The 14,274-nt window shown below is 28.9% G+C and overlaps 1 protein-coding gene across 2 annotated transcripts in view; it reads right to left on the reverse strand.

The window, feature by feature from the left end:
- LOC145844520 (uncharacterized) overlaps positions 1-14,274 on the reverse strand; it is a 39,449-nt gene that overhangs the window by 21,642 nt on the left and 3,533 nt on the right. For both annotated transcript variants that reach the window (XM_082951919.1, XM_082951918.1), the window contains exons 7-32: positions 13,921-14,024; positions 13,171-13,250; positions 12,683-12,850; positions 12,311-12,374; positions 12,154-12,212; positions 11,726-11,884; positions 11,339-11,504; positions 10,552-11,146; positions 10,215-10,322; positions 9,418-9,786; positions 8,969-9,168; positions 8,622-8,754; positions 7,431-8,311; positions 5,764-6,706; positions 5,538-5,593; positions 5,389-5,464; positions 5,090-5,211; positions 4,843-4,926; positions 4,467-4,549; positions 1,990-2,098; positions 1,735-1,819; positions 1,077-1,450; positions 847-945; positions 518-650; positions 325-390; positions 152-264 (exon numbers count right to left, since the gene is read on the reverse strand). In XM_082951919.1, coding sequence (XP_082808045.1) covers positions 152-264; positions 325-390; positions 518-650; positions 847-945; positions 1,077-1,450; positions 1,735-1,819; positions 1,990-2,098; positions 4,467-4,549; positions 4,843-4,926; positions 5,090-5,211; positions 5,389-5,464; positions 5,538-5,593; positions 5,764-6,706; positions 7,431-8,311; positions 8,622-8,754; positions 8,969-9,168; positions 9,418-9,786; positions 10,215-10,322; positions 10,552-11,146; positions 11,339-11,504; positions 11,726-11,884; positions 12,154-12,212; positions 12,311-12,374; positions 12,683-12,850; positions 13,171-13,250; positions 13,921-14,024 — 5,429 coding nt within the window. The remainder of the gene's footprint in view (positions 1-151; positions 265-324; positions 391-517; positions 651-846; positions 946-1,076; positions 1,451-1,734; positions 1,820-1,989; positions 2,099-4,466; positions 4,550-4,842; positions 4,927-5,089; positions 5,212-5,388; positions 5,465-5,537; positions 5,594-5,763; positions 6,707-7,430; positions 8,312-8,621; positions 8,755-8,968; positions 9,169-9,417; positions 9,787-10,214; positions 10,323-10,551; positions 11,147-11,338; positions 11,505-11,725; positions 11,885-12,153; positions 12,213-12,310; positions 12,375-12,682; positions 12,851-13,170; positions 13,251-13,920; positions 14,025-14,274) is intronic.

A 14,274-nucleotide genomic window follows, 5' to 3' on the forward strand; every position in this document is an offset into this window, starting at 1 on the left:
TTTGTAAAAAAATACTGATAACTTCTTTTACTGAGACATTCTTAATTTTAGACTATGCTTCTAATACATTATAAATAAATTTAACTTCAATGTTAACTCAATTTCAATTAAAAACATACAAGTTAGTACTTTTTAAACACAAACAATTTACCTCAATAAGATTATGTAAATTTGGAGTGGATAAGCTCTTGCCGTAGAAGGAGTTTTCACTTTTTATATTTTCGACACCCAACAACTTCTTATCCAGGATTTCTTCTAGTTTATCTGAAAAACAAACAGATTAATTAAACATGCAGTGGAATTTGTTTCATGTTAATTTTGTACCTTTCCTTGGCGAATTGAAATTCGAATTGTCTGGCGTCGAGTTCCGTACGCTACTGTTTGAAATATCTAAGAAAAAAAGATTAATACTTAAAATTGTTAACATTAAAACATCATAAAATATAAAATTTTACAAGTTTCGTATTTGACTGATAATAACTATATTAAATTAATTTCAACGTCAACAAATACATACCTGCATCATTAGAAAGAAAAGTGTAAGGAGTTTCGTCGATATTTGACAATAAATTCTCAATACAATCATTCAGTAAAACATCATCTTTATTTTCATCAAATTTATCTGATATCTCCAAATTATTGTTTGATTCCTAAAATTAATAAATTATTTGTTAATTTGTTTTTTTAAATATTTTTTAAAAGTTTTGTTTATATTCAACATATTGTTTAAGAGTAAAACTAACTAAATTGGTTTCTAATTTATATATTCAAATAGCTGTAATATTTTTTATTTGTTCGAACTTTTATCATACTAATTTATAAATAAAAAAATTCATCTGTTCTAACCTCAGACACATCATCTTTCTTGTCATAAATCTTTGTGGGAATTGAATCAGACCCACACAACGAAGAACTTTTGTCTGCCTGGGATTTTGAAGTGCAACCCTAAATGAGTATAATAATAATTTGATGAGAAGTTGGTATACGTATAAGAACTTCAAGGTAAAACTTAAAAAACAATTCTACGAATTTAAATAAAAGACGTTTTTTTTACTTGAGACAAAACAGCAACTAACATCAGATAGACTGTTGAGGAAAGAAACTTTGAAATCCGTGTTTTGCGGTGAACTTCTTTGAGATGAATGCATTGAAGTGTCAACACCACTGTCATTGTGCTTGATAGTTGAAATGTCATTACTGAGAGTTGAAATGTCGTTGTGTTTAACAGTTGAAATGTCATTACTGAGAGTTGAAATGTCATTGTGCTTGACAGTTGAAATGTCATTACTGAGAGTTGAAATGTCGTTGTGTTGAACAGTTGAAATGTCATTACTGAGAGTTGAAATGTTGTTGTGCTTGATAGTTGAAACGTCACTATGCTTGATGGTCGAAACGTTAATTTTGGTAGGAATTTTAACGGAAAGTTTCTTTGATTTTTCTTTCGATGCAGCTGTTGTAAGTGTATTTAATTAATTATTCTTATTTAATTTATGTTAAGTATCAAATTTTTGGCATTTCACTTGACAAAACAAGTAACTTCGTATGTGAAATTAAAATTGGTTTTTTATTTTATGAAAATTATAATTCAAGATTTACACCAAAAATTTGATGTACTTCTGTGGTTTAACTATTAATGTTTTAATCAAAACTTATGTTTCAATTGTTTAGAATCCAGAAACTTTAAAATATGCAAGCCATAAAGTATAACATTTAATATTACAGATGAAATAAAACCTTTCAACAACTCTTTTTCTTTTCGTTTTTTCTTTTGAAGTTCTTTCTTCTTTTCCAACGCAATTTTCTTTTCTTGTTTTAAAATCTAAAATTTAATTAACATTGTGAAATATTTTACTAATATAAAAGTATACTTCTTTTTGCCTGTATGTTGTTTAAAATAAAAACTTTAAAAAAATTGATCAAAAATAATCCATTCAAAAAGGAAATACTTTCCTAAATGTTTTTTATTTTAGATTAAAAATATATTTTTACCTCTTTTCTTTTTTCCACCTGTATCTTTTTGATTTGTCTTTTCGAAAGAACCGGAGTGAATCCGTCATCGTCGACTGACGACGAAAAATCTTCAAATTTTTCTTGCTTTCTGTTGATAATTATTGTTAACATATGCTCTATATTTTAAATTGTGAATTTATTAACCAAATAAAATGATTTCATTTATTCTGCTATGCATCAACTAATTTTGATTTTTTTGTATCATTTTAGAAACATCATTAAAAATTTGAATTTTAAACTATGGAGATAATATATCAAATTATCTATGTGTTTGAAACAAACCAAATAATTCTCTTTACCAATGCTATTAAATTTCTCTATGAGTTTTGTACTTAATGACTGTACAAAGCTTTAAAACATTATTTAACAAGTTGACCAGTTTTGGAATTTTTAATTTTTGTCAATTGTTTTAAATGTTATAGTAGTTTCTTTCAATTGCAATATATATTTCTATGTTCTATATGAGATGTGTTATCAAAGAAAAATGTTTAAAATTTAATACTATATGAGAAGCGCACAATTAGTTTTATTTTATTTACTTATCTAAAAATTATCAACTATTTAAAATTTGTTTAATAATATCAAGCATTTAAATAGAAACTTATTCATATCCTGTTTGTTAACTACAAACACTTCTTACAGTAAATATTTAAATTATTAAAAATAATTTCATAAATCAATTGAAAATAAATGCAACTTTTAATTCTAATAATACTTAATACATAACGCAAACAATTATTTGAATTAATATCCTGTATAAACTAACTATCTGTTGTGCTACTTACGTACAGGAATAAACTATAGGGATGTTATGATTTTTTTCCTTTTTTAAATAAAACTAATGAAACGTTTTAAGGAGCTGTTAGAAATTTTAAAAGTATATATTTCAATTTAAAACAAAAAGCACCAATTAAATTAGATTTGATTAATAAAATACGTTGCCACTTTGAAATTTCTATTTTCTAATATTAAACAAATTCAGCAAATTAAAAAATTAAATCAGAACGACTAGTTTTCTAAATAATAACAAAAACTTTTAGAGCTATTAATCTTATTTTTAATATATTACATTCCTAATTTTTTTGTAGCAGAACTGACTTTAAACATAAATGTAATTTATAATAAAACTAAATAAATACAAAGAAAGAAACACTAGGTAATTATTATTTATACAAGTTATCTAGTATAAAAAATATATTATATAAAAAAAACTTTTCTTCTTTTATTGTTTTTTATTGCGTGAAAATTTAGAAAAACAAACAGAAATAATACAAATAAATAGAAAGTATAAAAAATAGGTGTAATTCCGTCAACTTAGAAAAACAAAACACGAAAGCGCGTCTCTGTGCAAAAACGTTGATCTGTAAAATGACAAAATTAATTGCAAAATAAGCATCGAAAAAAAAATAATTGGCAAAAAAGTTTTTGAGAGAAACACATCAGAAACGGCTAATCTACAAAAATTACTAAAAGTTCGATGGAAGTTATGTACAAAAATAAAGAGTTTCTCATATATTAAGTGCACCAACTATTCAACAGTAGGATTTTTATGTCTAAACCAGTCACTCTGACTTGTACCAAACTGAATTCAAGTGAAGAAATTTCGTTACAAATCCAGCCGGAGTCTAGAAAGAAAAGCATTTTTTCAACATGGAACTAAATACTAACATCAGGAATTGATATACTGATAAGCAGAAATCATCCGAGATTGTTGAAGAATAAATAAAATCAGCTTGTTGGACCCAAACTTAGAACAAATTGTCTGAAGTTGAAATAAAATTGTACAATCTTGGAGTCGAATCTCCAGGTAGAAAAATGAAGGTAGCTCTCTAAACAGTTGGAAATCAAGGTAGCTTTTTTCCAGTTTTCGGAATAAGTACTTCTTTATGTAGATTTACTTCAGAATTGTGAGGCAAAGTTATTTTGAACGCTTAAAAGAAGTATAGAAAAAGTTTAACCAAACCTCTTGCGGTCTTTTATTTTTTTGTTGAAATGAGAGAAAGATATTCAACTTTTGACCTCTGAAATTTTTCTTCCTTAACACAGATACTAACAAACTTCATTTTGAACTCAACATTCAATATATTCATCAGCAGGACCAACAAGAACATATTTCCAAAGATAAAGAAATTCTACCTGTTAGACATAAAGACATCCTCAGTAAAAATGTAAAATAAATAAAAAGTGTTTATTACCGCCATCGGTTAGAAGTGGTAAGCTAAAATGAGGTCATAAGAATTTTTGAAATCTTGTATCGAACAAAGACAATTGAAAACTAAGAACTTTTTTTTATTGCTTACTAAGATTATAACATATTTCATTGAAAGAAAAATCATACTGACAATTAATAATTGAAGCAAAATATTTTATTACAAGCACAAAACAAAAATATGTCTCTATACACATCAACAATTAAACACAAGAAACGTGCAAGTATGACGTCATAATCAACTTACTTTTGATCGACTCCGGGCAGATCAGCAACATCCACTACGCTGGCAAAATTGTTCAGATTCAATTTTGAGTACAATTCTTTGTGCTGTTAAAAATAAATTAGCTGCATTTAAATAATACAGATAACAATCGCATTTTTCTTTAGTTAATAACAAAGTGTAATATTTCAATCAAATCCTAAATAGTATATTAGTTAGTAACAATTATTTGTGATGTTGAGATAATATTTAATTAATTGCCATAAAAAACAAAGACTTATATATTTATTTTTTAATCAAAATTGTCTTTGGTTAAAATTTTAGTGTAATATATATTTTCTTTTTATCATTAGGATTAAGCATTATTAAGACCATGTTAAATTCATAATAAGTCAATTACCTTGGTACTGTTGTAGGTGGCTTTTTGCAAAGCGCTGGCGACAGCTTTAGGGTCGTTGTATTCGACATCGTGGACCATATACACCTGTAAATAAAATTAATAAAACTAAGTCGGAATGAGAAGTGATGGTTGAATTCTACCTATTACTTTTTAAAATCAGTTAGTACTTAGAATTAGTTTTTAAGTATGATATATATACCTTGATCTACATGAATTAACTTGTATATCAAACTTATCAGAATCAAACCTGTTTATTGTTATTGTTCGTAGCTGGCCGGTTTGAATTAAAATTATTTGCTCCTCTGTTAGAATTATTTCCTCCTCTGTTAGAATTATTTCCTCCTCTGTATGAGTGGTTTCCGCCCCTTCCTATTGAAACAAATAATTAGTTGTAAAAATCACTTCTTTATGGTTGATGCTCAAACTTTATATCACTAAACTCTAAATAATAAATTAAATTCATAACTCTAAATATCAACTTTATTTTTACACACAATATTGATCACCATAACTACTTTTTAATTATCTACTTTATACAGCACATACCTCTGCCTCTTCTATTGTTTTGATTTGAAGGCCTGCTATTTTGTCCACCTTGATTTCTGTTTGGTGCATCAGAAGTCTGAAAATACATAATTGAATATTAGATTCATACATTCTTCAAAGTAAATTTAAGTTGGTGATAAAAATCTAACCTGGGAACTGGAGTTTTCATTGTTTTCTTTTCTTTCGCCAAAATTCCTACGTCCATCTGAAATTAAATGTTTTTCGAATTAAAAAGTTTATTCTTAGATACATTTCAACTTTCAAACAACTAGAACTAAAGTGAGTTTAGAATCAAGTTTGTTCAATTACACCACATTTCAACAGTAATACAAACAACTCAATTCAAATAAGGCTTTCAAGTTTTTCAACAACTACCTCCTCTCTTCCTGTTGTTATTTCTCCTCGTATCCGAAAACCTGGGAGGTTTTCCTCCCCTTCCCCTCCTGTTGTCACCTTGCGAGCCGCTGCCCTCATTCTGAGAAGTCGTAACATCAGCAGTACTGTCCACATTGTTACTCGTGTTTTCAGCTTCTTGGTTCGTGTTATCTCTGTTGTTCCTGTTTCCCGCGTTCCTGCCACCAAAATTCCTGTTTTGACCCCTTATCTGGCCGTTGCCCCTTCTAATGTTGCCGTCTTCAGTTTTAATGCTGTTGCTTCTGCTGAGGTCGCTGCCGTCTTCGTCCTTGTTGCTGTTCCTTCTCTTGTTCCTTCTTGCAACGCCTCTGGTCGGGTTGTTACCTCTCTGGCTCCTGTTGCCCCTAAAACTTCTGTTGTCGCCATCCAAGGTTTTATCATCATTGTTTTGCTCTCCTCTGCTGTTATTATTCCTTCCTCCTCTGTTACTTCTACCACCTCTGTTATTTCTATTATCATTTCTCCTGTCTTGATTAATTCTCCTATCTTCATTGTTCATACTCCTGACATTTTTATTTTCATTTCTTCTGTTCTCTTCAGATTTGACACTCCTCAATTCAGAACTTTCGTCGTTTCTGCTGAAACTTTCAGCGCTTCTGTTTCCAGGGACTCTGCTGTCATGGTTACCGCCCCTGCCCCGTCCTCTACCGCCCCTTGAGGAATTTCCGCCGCGACCCCTCCTGGAGGCGACTCCCCTGGCGACAAACTCGGATGGTGTTTCAAGCAAGGGGGTTTTCAATTGAGGAGTTTCGAGTAGGGGGATTTTCGGAATTGAGGGTGTTTCAAGTAGGGGAGTTTTGAAGTTTGGAGGTTTGCTGTCACCTGTAACCTGGGAAGAATCGATTTCTTTTCGATTGTTTCTCCTGTTGTCTCTTCTGCCGCCTCGCTGAGGTCTTTGGTTGTTCTGTGAATAAACAATAATAATAATTAAAGTTGAAAAAGCAAGAATAAAAAAAAAAGTATTGTACTTAAATAAATATTACAAAAAAACTTCCACATCACATTATTAGAACGTGATAGCTGCTTCCGCTTATTATTTATTAGAAATATATTGAATTTTTAAACAAATAGTTATTTTTATAAATATAAAAACAATAACAACATTTTATACTTTTAGCAATTAAACTGTTATCTGTAGAACAGTAAAAAGCTGAGAAAACTTTAACTTAAAAAGATTTTGCAATATTTTAACCGGGTAATAATGGCTTGTAAGTAATTGAGAAGCTTCAACATTTTTTATTTCAAGCTTTTACCCACGAGCGCAAATAAACTTCTACTTGAACTTTGTTTGCGAAAGTTGTAAAACAAAACTTTACTACTCTATAAGTGTGGTAATTTTTTCCATCGTAGGAGTTAAGTTTTAATTTAATTATGACTAACAGCAAATTTTTAAGCACTTAGCAATATAATACGTTTTATAAACCGTGTTTAATATAACTTACTGATAATTCAAACTTATATAAAAATCTTAAGTTTGGGTCGATCATAATATCAATAACAATAATGATAAAAATAATAAAATAAAAATAATAATAATAATAATAATAATAATAATATTGATAACAATGATAATAGTAGAAGTTAGTATAATTATATAAATTAAGTATTTAAAAACAAACTGTACGAACTTGTCTTGAAGAATTTCCATCTTCATATTGAGGATTGTAATTTCTGCGTTGGTTGTTTCTCTGATTCCTTCTATCGTTTCTCCTTCTGTTATTAACACTGACGTTTTCCATGTCTTTAGCAAGTTTGTCCACATCATCTGCAGTGTCTCTGCTGTTTTGCCTCGAAACAGACCTGGAAGTTTTAGAAGATTCAACGCTCGACTGCTTGTTCAGTTTCTGCCTCAAGTCGAAGTTTTCTTCATTGTTGTTATCTTTTCTCGCATCTTTATTGAAATTTTTCCTGCCCCTGCCTCTGAAAGAACTCGAGTAGAACCTCTGGTCCGGCTGTTCCGATCTTTTGAAGTTTCCGTCGTTCCTCGGGGTATCTTCTGACTTATCTTCCCTGAAATTTTGCTGCCTTTCTTCAGGTCTGAAGAAAGTGTCTCTTTTACCCCTAAAACTGTTTTGTCTGGAACTATTCTGAGACCTATTACCTCTATTGCTGAAGTTACTTTGCCTGGATAAGTTAGATCTGTTTTCAGATTGATTATCTTCTGACTTGTTATCATCGTAATTTTTGGATCTCTTCTCTGACAAGACATCTCTCAAATCCCTGGAATTCTCGGATTTGTCAAAAGAGCTGTTCTCGGATCTGTTGTTGAAATTATTTCTTCTGTTGTTACCCCGTCCCCTACCGCGGCCTCGACCCCTATTGTTCTGCCTTCTGTCATTTCTATCATTATTCCTCGAGTTTTGTGCGTCTCTGGAAGGTTTGTTTTGTACACTTGTATGCTCAATAGTTTCGTGTCTGTTTTGTTTTTCCTGATGAGATTTTGAAGCGTCGAAAAGCGGCTGGCTTTCGCGTTTGTTGTTGTCTTTTCTACTTTCTTCAGCTGCTTTGTCTGTGGAACAAGTATTTGTTGAAAAAAATTGTTAAGAAATTAATTCAGGATTTAGATGAACCTTGTTAATAATGCCGTTTGGTTGAAACATTATAGTACAATTAACTCACTAACATTTAATATTGTAAGATAAAACTGTTGACAATCAAAGCAAAAAAAATTTAATGATCATTAATATATTTAATTATTAACATTTAATTATAAACATTATAATCAAATAATATATTCAATAACTCAATAAACATTTTACAATTACTTTTACCAGAATTACTAGTATACGTACTAATGTTTGAAGTAATGGCATTTTTACCTGCATTACTAGCAGAAGCATTACTGTTTGTAGGAGTGACACCTTGCTTTTTAGGTGGGGCGGTTTCTTTCAACGTTCGTTTTTTATCCTCTTCTTTTGGTATGTAAGTCAAAGGTGCATTTTCAATGGCGGCCTGCAAAAAATATAGTTGTTTACAAATATTCATATTGCAATAAGATATTTTCCTGTTTAAACATTTGAATAAATTAGAATTAATCATAACTTCAGTTAAGAAAGTATTTAGTAGTTCACAATTTTATTTGTTGTGTACTTCTGCTTGTTAAAATGAATAGACTTTATATGACTTAACAATATATGTTAAAGTTTTTATGTTGTAATGTATTTACCTTCTTTTGCCTTTCAACTTCCAATAGCCTTTCTTTCTCCTTCTTCGCTTTTTCAGCTTCCAGGAGAATTTGTTTTTGTTTTTCCTCTTCAATCAGTTTCTCCGCCTGCTGCTTTTTGATTCTCTCCTCCCAAATATTGGTCTTTGGAGGACTCGCTGGTTTCTCAACTAGTTTGGGTGCTGATTGGGGTTTGTTGGCCGCTGTTGTAAAATAAACTCAATTACATAATTCAAATTTTATTTAAGGTTGTATAAAAGCATCAAGATCTTAATCAAAACAACTTAAAGCTAAAATAAATGAAATAAAATGTATAAGGTTAAATTAACTTGATCTAAGAATAAATTAAGTTTAAAAATAATAAAAGTTGTCAATTTCTGATAACTTAATTGTTTTTTTATTATACAGATCACCAATTTTAATTTACGTTTACTAAAACTAACAATATTTACCTTTAGGCTTAGATTTGTTTTTAGGTTGATTCTTTTGGTTAGAATTTCTATCACCACGTTTATCATTGAACTTGTTATCATTATTCCTACGCTGATTTCTGCGATTATTATTCGTTCTACTGTCAACTTCTTCGCTTGAATTGTTGCTGCGTTGGCTCTTTTGACGATTGAAATTCCTATTTTGATTTCTGTCATTGAAATTTCTTTCGTTTCTATCGTTGAAGTTTTTGTTTTCATTTTTGTTGTTGATGTTTCTATTATCACTTCTTTCACTGAAATTTCTTTTGTTATCATTTCTGTCGTTGAAATTTCTGCTGTTTTCAGACCTTTCTCTGTTGGAATCCATTCTAATTCTGGGTTCATCATTTCCTTTAAAAAACATAAAAACATTTAAAAGCTGTAATAATCGAACACTTAAACTTTAACACTCTAGTCATGAAACTGTAAAGCTTCTAAATTAATAATAAGAGATTATACTCATACTTTGAACTTTTTTAATTCAACAACATATCTCATGAAAATATCTAATAAATTATGACAACTAAGAACATAATATAAAACACAAAATTTGCTTTAATTAAAATTTTATTTAAAATAGTTGTGTTGAGCGAACATCCAAATTTAATCAGTCTAGTCATTAAAATATAAGGCATCTACATTAATAATACTAGATTATATTCATACTTTGAAACCTTTTATTTAAGAGCTAACTTAAAAATATATTTAAACTATATGTGCGCCATCAACTATCGTTATTAAACAGTATAATCAAGTTTTTATTGTAATAAATAACAAACTGTTTTGATTCCTGCGTTGTGTGTTGTTATCAAACTTGTTTCTAATATTCTGTGGTGAATTATTCCTGTCGTTTCTACTGTGAGGCCTGCTGTTTTGCTGGTCATTACCTGAAAAGAAAAATGTATAAAATATAAGAAATTTAGCCATTTAATATTTGTACTAGAAAGAACAGATCGGAAATCTTTGTATAGACTTTAAAATTGAGTAGAAACTTACAGAATAAAATTTATAACACACTTTTGTAATTATATGCTTATCAAAACTAATAAATATTTATTGAAACAGTTATCTAAATTATAATGAATTAATTAATTAAAACACTGTACAAATACTCACTGTTACTTCTCCAAGTTTGTATTCGATTCGACCCGTGTTTTGTCATAGGTTGCTGTTGGTTTCTCTGTCTGTTATTTCTGTTGTTCTGACTGAATTTGCTGTTATTTTGTGAAGACTCTTTGTCACTTTCCTCAAAGCTTCTGTAGTTATTACGGAATGTATCATTTGAGTTCATTCTTTTACGATGGTCTTCTTTCTCAACTCTTTTATTGAGTGAAGCTTTCTCCTGGGCCGGATCAACTTTGACAAACTTTCCGTCTTCCGGATTAAAAAGCTGCTTGTAGCTTCCTTCGCTCGGCTGCCTTTCTCTGTTAAATTCCTCTTTGTTAGGCAGAGAATCGTTGCTCATGTAGCGAGGTCTGTGTGTGTACCTGACATCCTCATTGAAACTTTGAGGTTGGTTGTAACTTCTACCATCAGGTTGGTTGTAGTTTCTGTTGTCTTGGTTGTAGTTTCTGCCAACTTGGTTGAAATTTCTCCCACCTTGAGGCTGATTGAAATTTCTGCTGTCTTCTCTCCAATTCGTGTTTCTCGGCTCTTCCCTGCGGTTTCTGTTGAAAGGGTGCGAGAAATTGCCTCTAGGTCCAGCGTTATCCTGATAATTTGAAATTATTATCATTTTTACCATGTTTATAACATGTTGAAAAAAATAGTTTATATTAATTTTAATTTTATCAAAAGAATGTGCAGACCACAGTTTAAAATAAAAAAATTTAAACTTTATCTTTATTGTAAAATAGCAAAAACGTAACTTTAAAATTTCTATTCAAGTTCATTATTGACTAACGTAATAAGGACTTGGACTGTTTTGTCTGTCAAGCGAAGGAGAGTTGTGCCTGATGTTGTTTGAAGGGAAACTTCTGTTATTTTGAGGATAATCAACTGTGCTTTCGTGCCACGGTGCTGATTTGGCAGGTGGTTTTTCAGCTGATTTGTTTGGCTTTGGGCGTGCACTGTTGATATTGATAATTATTGTTTAAACAGCAAACTTTGATTTTAATAAACCTTAAATTAAAGTAATTAGCAGGAAAGTTATATAAGAGCTATTGTTAATTTAGGATCAATTCTTATGGTTGATGATAAATTGAGATTTGGGATAAAATAAGATATTGTACAAAAACAAAACAACATTTTTAAAATTTTTAAGTATAAAATCAATTAAAAAAAAATAAACCTCGGCATATCACCATCATCAGGTTGTGTTTCTAGTTGAGTTAATTTCTGTTGACCAATTTGTAGTGTTGCTGGTTTCTCAACTTCTTTATTACTTTCAGGTTTTTTAGTTTCAACAGGATTTGATTCTTCAGCTGATACCGGAGTGGGTTCGACTTCCCTGTAATTAATTAGAAGCTTTAAAAAAGTATATATGAAATTAAAAACATTTTGTGCTAACTATTATCTTTATTCCTTTTTTTAAAGATAAATCTGTCCTAATAAAAAATTTCAATTCAGCTTACATGTATTATCAGCTTATAAAATTTTATTTGTAAACTTCATAATTTTTTAGTTGCTTCAAATTATAAATGAGTTTTACTTGATGTATATGAAAAAAAGCAGTGTTTTAAAGTATTTAATTGAATCAACATAATATGTAAAACTCACTTGATTTCTTTTTTAACTTCAGAAACAGGAGATTCGATGATTGGAGCAGCTTCAGTTTTCTGTAATGAAATTAAATTAATAAATTATTTATTTATTAATTAAATAGAACATATTATAAAAACTAGTTAATATGTTTTTAAATATTAATGATTCTTACCTCAATAGTCTTCCAAGCTTGTTTGATTGGCTGTTTGTTGGGTTCAACTTTAGCTGGCTCGTCGCTGCAAAGCAAAAACTAATTTATCTTAATATCATGATATACTAAATATGAACAAATATAAGATTGTTTACTACTAAACTTAAATAATTCACAACAACATAAAGTTTAAACATTTTAATCAAAAAACTTTTTATTCCAACTAAATTATCATTACTATCATCAGAAAAGAAGTAAACATTTTCATTATGATCATAAAATAAAAATTTTTTAAATAATTATACTAATGTATCACTATCAGATGAGAAGTTAACATTTTCATTATAATCAATAAACTAAATTTGAAATATCTTTTTAAATACTTAAACTAACTTATCACTGTTATCATCTGAAGAGAAGTTTATATTTTCGTTATAATCAATGTGCTCAGGAGTAAGAGCTGCCCAACTATTTTCGTTTATTTCAACTTTTTGTATTTGTTGCTGTTGATTTTGTTGTTGCTGTTGTGGTGGAAAATACCTGATATCCCGGCATGCATACCTAATTATTATATAAAGTACTTACAATATGAAACCTGATTTTTGTATATATAAAAACTAATAATTTTTACTGTATATAATTCATTACTTTTAACTTATTTTTTTTACTTTTAACATTAAGCCCTTACTTTTTAGAACTAATATAACCGATATTAAACTTATTCAGCTGTCACAAATAATCATTTGTAATTATATTTATAAAAATATCGAGCATTGATCATTTATAAATATTTATCAATCACAAAATAAAACATGATCTTAAAAAACTGATTTTAAAAGTAAAAAATCAAATTTATTTCAAACATACTAGTAAATATCAACCTGTAAGGTGGTTCATTAATAGGTCTATTTTGTTGTCTCCTCATATTATCATTGTAGCCGTTATTGTTATCATTGTGTATCTGTTAATATTAACGCTTATTACAACAAAACAATAAGAATAGTTTTATTTTTATTTGGATTTGAAAAAATATACAAACAAAACTGTTGTTGTTCAACTGATTTTACAACTTATTTAGTAAGTTTAGGCGTAAATAAAATCATTTTGTCAAACTTTTCTTAGACATTAATATAATTTGTTTTAAATCAGTTATTAAACTATGAGACTTAATTTCGTTTTAGTTGTTGTTTTTTCTAGGCAATTGATTAATCTTAATGACATTTTTATTCTAAGAAACAGATTATGACGTAATAGTCTAATTGCTTTTTGTGACTAATACAGTCTTGTTTAAAAAACTTGATGGTCAACTTTTTTTTTAATTTATTCTGTTAATCTAGTTTAAGCGAAGATGATTAAACTATTCTTACTATTCTTAGCATAAGTATATATTATACAAGTTGGCTACAAAAAAATTTAGCAAGGATATCTATTTAGGTCAGAATATATATTAATTGTAAATCAATTTAAAGCTTTATTTTTACAGCTTATAAGTTTTTAAAACTTATTTTTCGTTAAAACTAGTAAAACAATAAGCTCATAACTTGTATAAATATGTGTTAATAAATAATTTACATTGTAACTTTCAGAGTAAAATCTTGTTAACGCTTAAAATTTATTTTTACTAAACAAACGTTATCATGGTAGGCGTTATATTCTTGATGCTGGTAATTGTTATTGTAAGGATAATTTCTTTCATTTTGAAATTTTCTTGCGTTTCCACCATCTTTCCAATTTTCTGTAAAACAAAATATAAATTAGTTTAAACAAAAAAATACTGTATCACAATTGCAATACAATGTAAGAAATTGAATTTATTGAATTTTGAGGTGAAAGGTTACTCGATGTTTGGCAAAAGAAAATTTCAAAGCAGGACAAGAATTCTATTTATAATTAACAGAGCATGAATTGAACTTTTACATTGTTTGGAATAGAAATTGCTTGTAAAAAAAATTGTTGAGCAAATTTGAATTCAACTTTAATATTAA

The sequence above is a fragment of the Thalia democratica genome, chromosome 9 (assembly GCF_965202585.1).
Source record: "Thalia democratica chromosome 9, ktThaDemo2.hap1.1, whole genome shotgun sequence".
Classification (NCBI taxonomy): Eukaryota; Metazoa; Chordata; class Thaliacea; order Salpida; family Salpidae; genus Thalia; species Thalia democratica.